Consider the following 11,885-nt stretch of genomic DNA (forward strand, 5'->3'; position numbering starts at 1 on the left):
CTGATCATTTTGGCTGAAGGTTTGTCAATTGTATTGATTTTCTCAAAGAACAAGCTTCTGGTTTAATTTTTTTTCTCTATTGCTTTTATGTTTCCTATTTAACTTGTTTCTAATCTAATCTTGATTATATCATGTCTTCTGCTTCCTTTGGGTTTAATTTTCTCTTCTTTTTTATTTTTTTAAGGTAAATTGGAGGTCATTGATTTGAGACCTTTCCCCTTAATATTATCATTAGTACTATAAATTTCCCCCTAAGTCAGTGATGGCGAACCTATGACACGTGTGTCAAAGGTGACATGCGAACTCATTTTTTTGGTTGATTTTTCTTTGTTAAATGGCATTTAAATATATAAAATAAATATCAAAAATATAAATCTTTGTTTTACTATGGTTGCAAATATCAAAAAATTTCTATATGTGACATAGCACCAGAGTTAAGTTACAGTTTTTCAAAATGCTGGCAATCTGAGCTCAAAAGGTTCGCCATCACTGCCCTAAGTACTACTTTAACAGCATCCCATATATTTTAATATGCTATGCCTTCATTTTTTTTACAAATAAATCCTCAACAGTAACAATATGCCAGAAATGGCACCAGGCACTATAATAAAAATCTCTTCCTTGCTAAATGTCTGTCAGAGAATAGAGGACAGTAAGCAAATAAAATTGATGAGTGGACAGACTGATGGAGTGTAGGCAATCACATGGATCATATCCCGTGCTGGTATGTGGGTCGCTGGCAGGTGGCTCAGCACTGGGAACCAAAACCCTCATACACTTGGACAAGTGTCCGTTTCTGCAGCTGTATTCAGTGAAGCATTTGAAGTTCAGAGTCTTGATCAACTGGACTTCCAAAATTCTGGCTATTTCTGTTCCTGCTTCCCATTTGTTTAGTCTCCGAAATGCAGGCGAAGAAGGCATTCCTTTGATATAAAATATCTCTACTATGTCTTCTGCAAAATTGCTGCTATAAAACACCTGCTCTGCGTATTGTATTTGAAATGGGGTTGGGGGGTGAGGAATGGGAGCATAAACTTTGGATTTAGGAGGAGAGAGAATTCTGATATCTGGAAAGTCTCCAGTGGCAGAAATTTGGGCTTGCAGTCAGGAGAATCTTGGCTTTAACTTTGCACAATTTACCTACGTGTGACCTTGAGCTACTTAGCTGCTCCAAAGCTCCGATCCAACCTGTAACATGGAGATAATAATGCCTACCAGCTGCTAGAATTGTTTTGAGATATAATCAGATAATGAATGTTCACTTCACCTTCCTTTCCCAAACTTTAAACCCTTCTTGTCCTATCATTATTTCTCCTTCTTAATCTTGTCCCTCCTGCAAGTTCATGAAGGTGATGACAGTGGGACATTTTAAAACCCTAAAAGCAAATGTCCATCTGTGTTTAACTTAGAAATGGTAGCTGGTACCTTCATTGGGAGAGACTCACTTCACCTTCCTTTCCCAAACTTTAACCCTTCTTGTCCTACCATTATCTCTCCTTCTTAATCTTGCCCCTCCTCCAAGTTCATGAAGGTGATGACAGAGGGACATTTTAAAACCCTAAGAGCAAATGTTAATCTGTGTTTAATGTAGAAATGGTAGCTGGTACCTTCATTGGGAGAGGTCTTTGGGACAGAAAAGTTGCCCCTCTGTTTCACTTCCTCCTAAACTTCCTGGGACCACCTTGATCTATACCAAGGTCTGATGGCATAGAAATGAGGACAGGCATTTACAGAGATTGTGTTGCCTCTCCATGGTCACTAGGCCATAGGCGGTGGAACCAAACTCTGGTGTATTTGACTGCAGACGTCTGCTCTTTCCGCTGGGTTCAAATCTCCATGGTGTGGCTCTTTCAAATCTCCATGGTGTGGCTCTTTCAAATCTCCATGGTGTGGTTCACGGCTCTGAAGGGTCATATGCTTAAGGTTGAGACCCAGTCCCCCAACCTGCCTGGCCATACCCTGCTCCCACTGACAGGACCTCTCTTTCAGAAGAAGTGTGGTAGTGAACAAAAGTCTGGGATATCATCAAGATATTGGAACAAGGCAGGAGTGGAAGGCGGCCAGAAATGGAATTCTAGGATTCAAGGCTTCATATCAGGCAGGAAGGGAGAAGCAAGAAGTGCACTTGATGGTAAACAGACCTGGAGTTCTTAAAATGGCAGCAAAAACAATAACAGATAACCTTTACTGAGTACCTATTATATACCAGGCCCTGGGCCCAACACAGCCTGGTATATGATATGTATATGATCTCAGTGAATCCTCACAGCAAACCTCTATAATCTCTAATATACAGAAGAGGAAACTGAGGCTCAGGGAGGTGCTGTCACCTGGTCACACAATGGCGGAGTTGGGAACTGGGCCCTGCTCTGCTGGCTCCATAACCTGAGCGCTGACACCCTGTGTCACCCTGTCCTCTCATTGGTTTTCCAGATAATATCAGAGCGCACCAAGCCCAGGATGCACGAGTTCCAGTCTGAGGTGTTTATGATCATCGGTGGCTGCACGAAGGATGAGCGGTTTGTGGCGGAGGTAACCTGCCTGGACCCCCTGAGGCGCAGCCGCCTGGAGGTGGCCAAGCTCCCGATGACGGAGCATGAGCTGGAGAGTGAGAATAAGAAGTGGGTGGAGTTTGCATGCGTGACATTAAAAAATGAGGTCTACATCTCAGGTAAGCAGGAGCCACGTGATGCCAAAGCAAGTCCGCATCGGCACTACATGTTTTCCTGAGTGAGGGCAGGCAGCCATCCTAGAAGAATTATTGTAAATGGCAACGATCTAGCTCTGAGTGGGTCAGGATATGGAAACCAGAAGCTCAGGTGGTCTTACCTTGGAAGGCACATTTTTACTTGATGAACCCTAACCTGGGAGCAATATTGTGCTGGGATCTGGGGAGCAGGAAGAGAAACAGGAAAGTGATACCAGAATTTATTCGGTGTCTGCTATAGGCTTGGCACTGGGAGTACAGTAATGAATAAAAACGTCTGCTCTTCTCCAAGACCTGATCCTTCAAGTTTATTAGGTCCTACTTTTAGACACTCCCAAAGCATCCAGTATTTTGTTTTCATTTCTTACTTCTAAGTAGTTTGATCAATTATTTACAATGATCTATGCCTATCAACCATTCGTCCTTAAATTATCGGACAGCCAGCACTATTCCCAACACCTAGCACTGTGCCTGGCCGCCATAGTAAATGCGCAATGAATATTTATTGAAAGACATGTTTTCTACCATCTTTGCAGCATAGTAGACGGATTTATAATTTGGTGGCCTTTAATCATATGCCTCTCACCTCAACTCTGGAAGATAGGTGACTTAAATCTCCAGGTTACAGACGGAGAAAACTGAAGCTCAGAAAGGTTATGGGATGCACCGAAGGCCACACACTGGTACATGTCAGGCAGGACTCCGGCCCAGGTTCTCTGAGTCCCATGCTTTTCCCATGACATCAAAAGCGACCCAGCACTTCTTGGGGCCCCCAGGGAGGAGACAAGTATCCCTTCTCTTCTCTAGAAGGTGTTCTCTAATCTGTACTTATTTGGGGGAAAGCTGCTTCCCAGAGCTGGCTTCCTCCAAAATCAAGGTCAGGTCAGTTCTTCTATGGATATATTAATATCATAGATGAGGTTATAGCTTTCTTTTGTCTTGCAGAAATATGTTTTGATTGTTGTAGAAGATTCAAATAATATGGAGTATGAAGTAAAATATGTCAGTTTCTCTGTGTCATTACAATCCTGTACTTTAAATTAAAAATAGTTTTATATTGCTTTAGAGTAAATAATGCCAGCTTCAGTAACTCATTCTAAATCTCAGCGAATTACCATAATAGTATATGGGGTTGCTCTGCTCAGGCCCTCAGGGACCCAGGCTCCTTCCATCCTGTGCTGCTGCTGTTGTCTATATGTGGTCTTCATTTCGAGAGGAGAGAGGAAATGAATGAGTTGAGTGTGGACGAGTTGAGAACAGCGTTAGTCTGGATTCACAATTCTACTCACAGTCTATTGGCAAGAATGAGCCACATGCCCTCCCTGCCCCTCCCCCCACCCTCTGCAGGTGGGCTGGGAAATGCAGTTTAACTGTGTGTCCAGGAGGAAAAGACGGGGTTTGTAATTATAGTCAGTCTTTGCCACATCCACTGCATGTTATTCTACAACTTGTCCTTCTCTTAAATGTGTCGTCGTCTTTTTAAAAAAACGATACAAGCAATACATGAAAGCATGCTTGTTAAACACAATAAAATCAACAGAAATTTTCACTTAAATTCACAATACATTTCCACCTCATTGCAGTTGGTGTAATGGGTCTATCGTATGTTTTAAGTGATATAATACATGTAAAGCACTGCACAATCCCAAGCACACGGTGAGAGCTCAACAGTGTTAGCCATCATTAGCATCATTTCATTATCACTATTCCTTTTACCAGCTGCAGGACAGTTTATCGAATAAATGAACCATGATTGTTTTTCAGCTCTTATTTTTCTACTAAAAAAATACTGCACATGTGTTTATGAACTTGTGCTGCTATTTGGAGAGATTCCTAGAAGTGGTCATAAGATGTGAGAAGTTAGAATTCTTGTAGATATTGCTAAATTGTCCTCCAGAAAGTTTGTACTAGTTTATAGTTCAACCAATGATGAATAACAGTGCCACTTTCAACATCCATTTTATGTTATTTTTTATTATCAGTCAATTACACTTTTAATAGTCTAGAATGCTTAAATTTACACACTTGGGTCATTAATGAGGTCGAGTATATTTCCGTATATTTAATAGCTAACTGTATTTATTTTACAAATTATCTGATCACACTCTTTGTTTTTCTATTGGTGGTTTGTCTTTTTTTTTTTTAATTAAGTTTTTGGAGTTCTTATCATATACCTTTCGCTATTTGTATTGCAAGTACTTTCTCCCAGGCTGTGATGTCTTCTAATATTGATTTAGATTTTATATAGTAACTTTCTTACATGATTCTGGGTTTCAAATCTTGCTCAGAAAGTTCCTCCCACCTGAAGGTCCTTAATATCTTCTATATTTTCTTCAGTTACTTTTAAAGCACTTACATTTGAGGTTTATTTTAAGGGTAATGTGGAATATGGATCTAGCTTAATTTTTCTCTAAGTAAATGGCCAAGTTTTCTAAGACCATCTTTTAGTCCAGTGGCTCTCAACCTTCTGGCCCTTTAAATACAGTTCCTCATGTTGTGACCCAACCATAAAATTATTTTCGTTGCTACTTCATAACTGTAATGTTGCTACTGTTATGAATCGTAATGTAAATATCTGATATGCAGGATGGTCTTAGGCGACCCCTGTGAAAGGGTCGTTCGACCGCCAAAGGGGTCGCGACCCACAGGTTGAGAACCGCTGCTTTAGCCTGTTCTGTACTCCGGCTGTTATTCATCAGTGTGTGTGGTCTGATGCAGCACCACGTTGTTCGTATAATAGCTGTGTAGTATAGTTTGATATTTGCTGTGGAAAGCCCCCTCTTCATTTTTCTTTTTCACAAGTTCCTTAGAAATCTTTCCAAATTTACTCTTCCAGGTGAAATTTAGAATGATCTTTTCAAGTTCCCTGAAAATTCCTGAAGGCGCTGGATAAGTGGGTTTATCTGGAGAAGGCTGATGACTTCTTATCTATGCACACACGATATGCCTGCCCAGTTAATCAGGTCTTCTGTTATGAAGTAAAATCCATAGAGTTCTTTTTCTTCTTAAATAAAATTTGCATGCATTTCTTTGAAAGTTTATAGTTATTTAGTAAGTTTTGACACTACCGACATGGGACCAATATCACAGAGTTTTAAGTAAATAGAGATCTCTAAAAGGCACACAACAAAAAGAAAAACGATTAAACTAAATGAACTAAAAATTTGCAGAAGAGGGAAAAGCTCAGTCTCCCTAATAGCCAGGGAAAACCAAGCTGGCATTATTTTTCTCCATTAGGCTATAAAACAACCACAAAGAAAACACCCCAAAACCCCCTCCTTACACCCACTGTGGGTGGAGCCCTTTAGAGGGCTCTTTGGCAGCACCTATAAAAATTCAAGGTATGTACACCCTTGACCTAGGAAACCCACTTTTGGGCTCAATCATAGAGAAACGCTTACCCAGGACACGGTGCATCATCAGTGACAGTCATTGCCGCACCAGGGTAGCAGGGCAGGTTAATAAGTCTGAAAAGTACATATTTTTCGTCAAGTAGTTGAGTTGGCACTCTGTGCTGAGGGGGAATTGGAAATACAAATTTGTTAAAATATTTGACTAAAGTCACCAAAAAAGACAGTTCTTCTCTGTTTTGTCCTCTCTTTCTAATGAAATTATGTATTTTCTGTTTAATAAGAGAGTTGTTTTGAAAAAACTATTTACCAGCTCATTCTTTTATAGTAAAAATTGTTTAAAAACAGGACAACCCCACTTATATTTTTTTGTACAGTTATAAACCCAGATAATTTTTAAAAATATGTTTTATTGATTTGTTTAGAGAGAGAGTGAGGGAGAGGGATAGAGAGATAGAAACAGCAATGGATGAGAGAGAAACATTGCAGGTGGGCTGGGAAATGCAGTTTAACTGTGTGTCCAGGAGGCTGCCTCCTGCATGCACCTTACCAGGGATCGAGACTGCAACCCAGGCGTGTGCCCTGACCAGGAATCGAACCAGTGACTTCTTGGTACATCAGTTGACGGTCAACCACTGAGCCAACCAGCTAGGCAACCCCGGGGATTTAAAAATATTTATTGGTTTGCATTTTAAAAAACAAATAAGCAAACAGAACATAAGCTGCTTTTCAATTAGCCTGCTGGTCAAGGAAGGCCCTGCAACGGTCCAGCCTCACCTGTCCTGCCTTTCAGCTTGTTTCTTAGCTTCACAAACATGGAGTCCAGGTCCTGCTGTGGGTGAAGGAGGACGTGGTCCTGCCTCCCGGAAGCCCACCTCTTCCCTGAGCTCTCACAGCACAGAGGTGCCACATGACATGTCTGGAGAATTATTCACCCCAGCCTCACACTGTCTCTTTTTGTTCCTCTGTGTTGGTTCTGTCTCCCCAAAGAGGTCACACACACCTTCAGGACTTCTTTTCTCTTTCTTAGGAGGGCTGGCCTGGGGATTCAGCACTTCTGGATCTGTGGGAAATTATGGGAGAAGCTCTATTTCTGATACATCTGGTGGTTTCTTAAATGCTCTGCATCTCTTCTAGGTGGCAAAGAAACACAGCACGATGTTTGGAAATATAATTCTTCGATCAACAAATGGATCCAAATAGAGTATTTGAACATAGGCCGCTGGAGGCATAAGATGGTCGTGTTGGGTGGCAAGGTCTATGTGATCGGAGGTTTTGATGGCTTACAGAGGATCAACAACGTGGAGACCTACGACCCCTTCCACAACTGCTGGTCAGAGGTATCGGAGATTATTTCTATGGGTAACTCTGTTTGTATTATTACTTCAAAGCTTAAAGAAGGGTTTCTGTCAATGTTGATATATGGTTTTCTGATCACTCGGCTCCCACTGAGAACATTTTTGGTGGCTGTGAGCTTCCCTCCTCATAGGAATCATTGCTTTAGCATTGCTGATCAGGTCACAGCTCTGTGTACACCTGCCCTATCCTGGCCAGAACCCCAGATGCGTGGGGGAGGCTAGATCCTACTCTGGGTGCATATGTTGGCCCACAGTCTCCGTGTCCTCAGATGCCATCTGCTTTGTCTTCTCTGCACGGGACACCCAAGGATCCCTTTAACACACTGTTTGTTGAATGCAGAGTCATTTGGTAGTGCTTAGAAATCAGCCCTTGTTTATTTGCTTATTAGTGAATCATCTTTTATATACTTGCACGCAAGAGTTTAACAAGTTTCACAATGCAAACTCAGGTATATATCACACTCAGGCAAAGGTAAGGCATTGCTAATCAATGGGCGCAAAGATGGATACGTTCTGGAGATCTGCTGTACAACACTGTGCTATAGATAATAATTATTGAACACTCAAAAATGTGTTAAGGGGGTAGACCTCGTGTTAAGTGTTCTTACCTCAATAATTTTTTTAAAAAAGTCAAGTGATCTCACTTCCTGGTATTTCCAGGTTATTGCCACTTTCCTATTTTCTTTCTCCTTGTCATATCATATGCCAGAGCATGTTTCAGTTGTGGAGAGTGTAAAGCATGGTCATTGTAGGCACAGCACAGGTAGCCAGGTCCTCCTGGCATCTAGACCTGTCAACCTGAAGAGTGCCAAATAGGGAGCCCTTAATGTTTAATGGTGGGGGTGGGGGGCACTAAGATCTTCTCAGTTTGGTAAACCCCATTACTTGGCACTTGTGGGTTGCTCCCTGGCCCAAGAGGATCATGTCAATGGGCAAGAAGCTCTTGGAGGACCCCTTTAGTGCCCTGGGGTTCACAGGGTGGAAGCACCAGTCTAGCTTAATCCCCAAATCTGCATGTTGCCCCAGTGGGAGAGTCTGCTTACCTGTGGCCACCTGGAACCCTTTCACCATTTTTCCTTCCTGGATATTATAAACACCAAGGACAATGCCTGGCATATAGTGAATAATTTTAAGTGAATAAACACATGAGTGAATATGAATATGCACATTTGAAAAAGCATTTCTCTCCAATACTGGCTGGTTTCATCTGTGGAAACACTTATTCCTGTCACTACCTCTCCTCACCTGAGACACGAACTCTGGGAGAAACAGGCTGGAATCACCCAACACTTGCTACTGTCTGGAGGGAGGGTGGGATATATGTGCTTTGATCCTCTCTGTGTTTCAAGGGGGAGTCAAGGCTACAGGCCTGTGACTTCAGGCAAAGGATGCCCAGGCTCCTGTGCCCTGGCTCCTGGCCTGTGTCCTGTGAGCCACTGCAGCAAGCTGGGCAATGTGACTGACAGCTTCTCCTGGGCCCTGCGTCTCTACAGGCGGCGCCCCTCCTCGTCCATGTCAGTTCCTTCGCAGCCACCAGCCATAAGAAGAAGCTCTATGTGATTGGAGGAGGGCCCAATGGAAAACTGGCCACGGACAAGACTCAGTGTTACGACCCTTCCACCAACAAGTGGAGTTTAAAGTCGCCCATGCCAGTGGAGGCTAAATGCATCAATGCAGTGAGTTTCCGGGACCGCATCTATGTCGTTGGTAAGTGAGCAAATGGCTTCTTATGTACCCAAGGTTCCCCACCCAGGAAGCCAAGCAGGTAGATCAGATGAAGCCCTCCTGGGAACTCACAAAGTCCTGGTTGAAAAGGAGGAGAAGATGGGATTGGACCAGGCTTTGGTGGGATTTCCCTTGCAGTCCTCGAGGCAGAAAACAGCCCGCATTTAGGAGACATACAAAGCAAATCATCCCTGGGACTCAGGGAGGAGTTAGAAGTTGCTGCAGGAACATGTGCAGAGCACAGTATGATAAGTGCCCAATAAATAGTAGCTCTCCTTATTTTTTCTTTCGTGTTCATGGGAATTTCACTCTCCCTACTTGCTTTGGGGGCTCTGAAACGCTGCAGTTTGCCTGAAGGAAAGCCTGGCCAGCCAGACCACAGTTGGCATGTAATGTTAAGGATGATGGATCTCAATCTTAACTACTCATTAGAATCACCTTGGAGCTTATTACAAAAGTATGGGCAGCTGGGCCTCACTTCGGACCAATGAAATCAGAATGGGAAAGAGGATGTTGGCCAACAGTTGCAAGTGTTTTTAATGTACAGGTGACTTTAATGTGCAGCCAGGGTTGAGAACTACCAATAAAGGAGATGCCAAAAATAAATAACGTAAGCAAATAAGAGACAACCAGACAAGTAAAATATGGAAAGAGGTGAAGGAAAAACCCCTCTCTGCCTTGGTTGAGGTTTCATGTGTGTTTATGGTCAGGCTCATGACTCTGCTTAAAGGTCTAATCTGGAGACAAGGACCTTGAATGGTGTCCCAGGCCATGCTCGTTTTAAAGAGGGGCTACCAAAAAAAAATAAAATAAAATAAAAAAATAAAGAGGGGCTACCGCCGAGGTTACGGTCTTGGATTGACGGCTTCTGCCAGTTACTTCGTGCTCCTGGTCCTTCTGACGTCTTATTATCACGTGCTTCTGGTTACAGATCAAAAAGGGCAGAGCTGGAATTATGAGCAGGGTCTGCCTGATGCACCCCGTGGTATTTCTTCCAGGGAGCAGTCTTGGGGTGCATTTTGGCCGCTAGGTGAAGCCAGGTGCCCCTGGGAACCTGATTAGCCTGGCTGCAGACTTTAAAGGACGATGGGAAGCGTCTGTCTCCAGCACTTAGGAAGTCTTTAGAAAGCCATAAATCTACTTTCTCTAGGCGAGACGGTAGACTTACCGAACCAGAAGGATGGTGTGTGGTGAAAGGAGAAGAAACCCAGAACAGAGGGTGCGAGGCCCACCGTGTTTCCCTTGGTCTGCAGGTGGGGCCATGAGAGCGCTGTACGCCTACAGCCCCCTGGAGGACACCTGGAGCCTGGTCACCCAGCTCAGCCACGAGAGGGCCAGCTGCGGCATCGCGCCCTGCAACAACCGGCTCTACATCACGGGCGGGCGCGACGAGAAGAACGAGGTCATCGCCACGGTGCTGTGCTGGGACCCGGAGGCCCAGAAACTGACGGAGGAGTGCGTGCTGCCCCGGGGGGTGTCGCACCACGGCAGCGTGACCATCAGGAAGTCCTACACCCACATACGGAGGATCGTGCCCGGCGCCGTGTCGGTCTGACGGCGGGAGGCGGAGTCACCGCAGGGGCTGGGCGGCGCCTCCCGGGCCCCCTCCGCACGCCGCACCCAGGCCCCGCCCACTTCAGACCGGAGGCGGGGCGTGCGTTTTAGGTCGGACCTCAGGGAATCCCCGCGGCCGCCCCTGGGGGCTCCTTGGCAGTCACAGCTTTGGGACACTTGAGAGCAACCAGCAATGTTTGCGTGACCTACCTCAGGAGAGAAGAGCCATAGGTAACATTCAGGACCCACCTGCCCATGCCGGCGCTTTGGTGTACAAGTCACTGAACCAGCATAAAGACCTGGTGGCTGGTTTTTTTTTTTTTTTTTTTTTTTTTTTTAATCACTGTTTTACAAGCGAGGAAACCGAGTTTCAGGGAGGCGAAGTGACTTGCCCCAGGTCACTCAAATTGCAAGTAGCAAAACCAGGAGTCTAAACCCAGGTCTTTCAGTGTCAAAGTCAGTGCCCTTTCTGCCATACTGGCTCTCTGAGAGCAGGAAACCAGAAACAAAAACAAGGCGCCCAAAACTGGCTAAAGGATTCACTAACCAGGGCAGGGAAATAAGGGTATTTATCTTTTCTTTTCCTTCCTTTTTCCTTCTTTCCTTTCTCCCGCTCCCCTCCCCCAACCCCCCAATACTGAAACCAGCTGGAATCCCTGGTGTTGGAGCCTTGGGATTCCAACAGAGGTTCTTCCATCTGACAGGTCTAGGGAGGTGGGTCTGGGAAGGCCTGTTTGCTTTGAAAGATATATTAAAAAATTGTATTCTGTTCTCCCATCAAAAGCCTCTTTTTTTTTTTTATGATCACAGGAGGCCCATTTTGGATTAGAACTGTCATCACCAGATAGAATTGTACCTTCAGCACAGTCCAGTGCCCTGGCCCCTTAATGTCTAACTGTTGTATTGCCATGGAGAAAAGAGGTTCCCAGAGACTCAGAGCCCTGTTTTAAAAAGACATGAATATCCTAATAGACTGCTGGACACTGCAGGGATCACCAACTTGTTCTCCGCCCCCACCCCCTCCTCCTCCTCCTCCTCCTCCTCCTTCTTCCTCACCTGGGGGTATGTTTTGACTGATCTTAGAGAGAGAGGAAGGGAGAGAGAAACATCAATCAGTTGCCTCCCATATGTACCCAGATCCGGGATCAAACCCGAAACCTCAGTATGTGCCCTATACCTTTATATGAATCA

General features: G+C 44.4%; 1 protein-coding gene across 1 annotated transcript in view; it reads left to right on the forward strand.

Moving 5' to 3' along the window:
* The window catches only part of KLHL6 (kelch like family member 6), a 47,148-nt gene extending 35,848 nt beyond the window's left edge, over positions 1-11,300 (forward strand). The window contains exons 4-7 of the mRNA XM_006767396.2: positions 2,434-2,671; positions 7,195-7,397; positions 8,909-9,122; positions 10,394-11,300. Of these exons, the coding sequence (XP_006767459.1) occupies positions 2,434-2,671; positions 7,195-7,397; positions 8,909-9,122; positions 10,394-10,695 (957 nt within the window). The 3' untranslated portion in view covers positions 10,696-11,300. The remainder of the gene's footprint in view (positions 1-2,433; positions 2,672-7,194; positions 7,398-8,908; positions 9,123-10,393) is intronic.
* The last annotated feature ends 585 nt before the right edge of the window (positions 11,301-11,885 follow it).

This window comes from Myotis davidii, unplaced genomic scaffold (assembly GCF_000327345.1).
Source record: "Myotis davidii unplaced genomic scaffold, ASM32734v1 scaffold102, whole genome shotgun sequence".
Classification (NCBI taxonomy): domain Eukaryota; kingdom Metazoa; phylum Chordata; class Mammalia; order Chiroptera; family Vespertilionidae; genus Myotis; species Myotis davidii.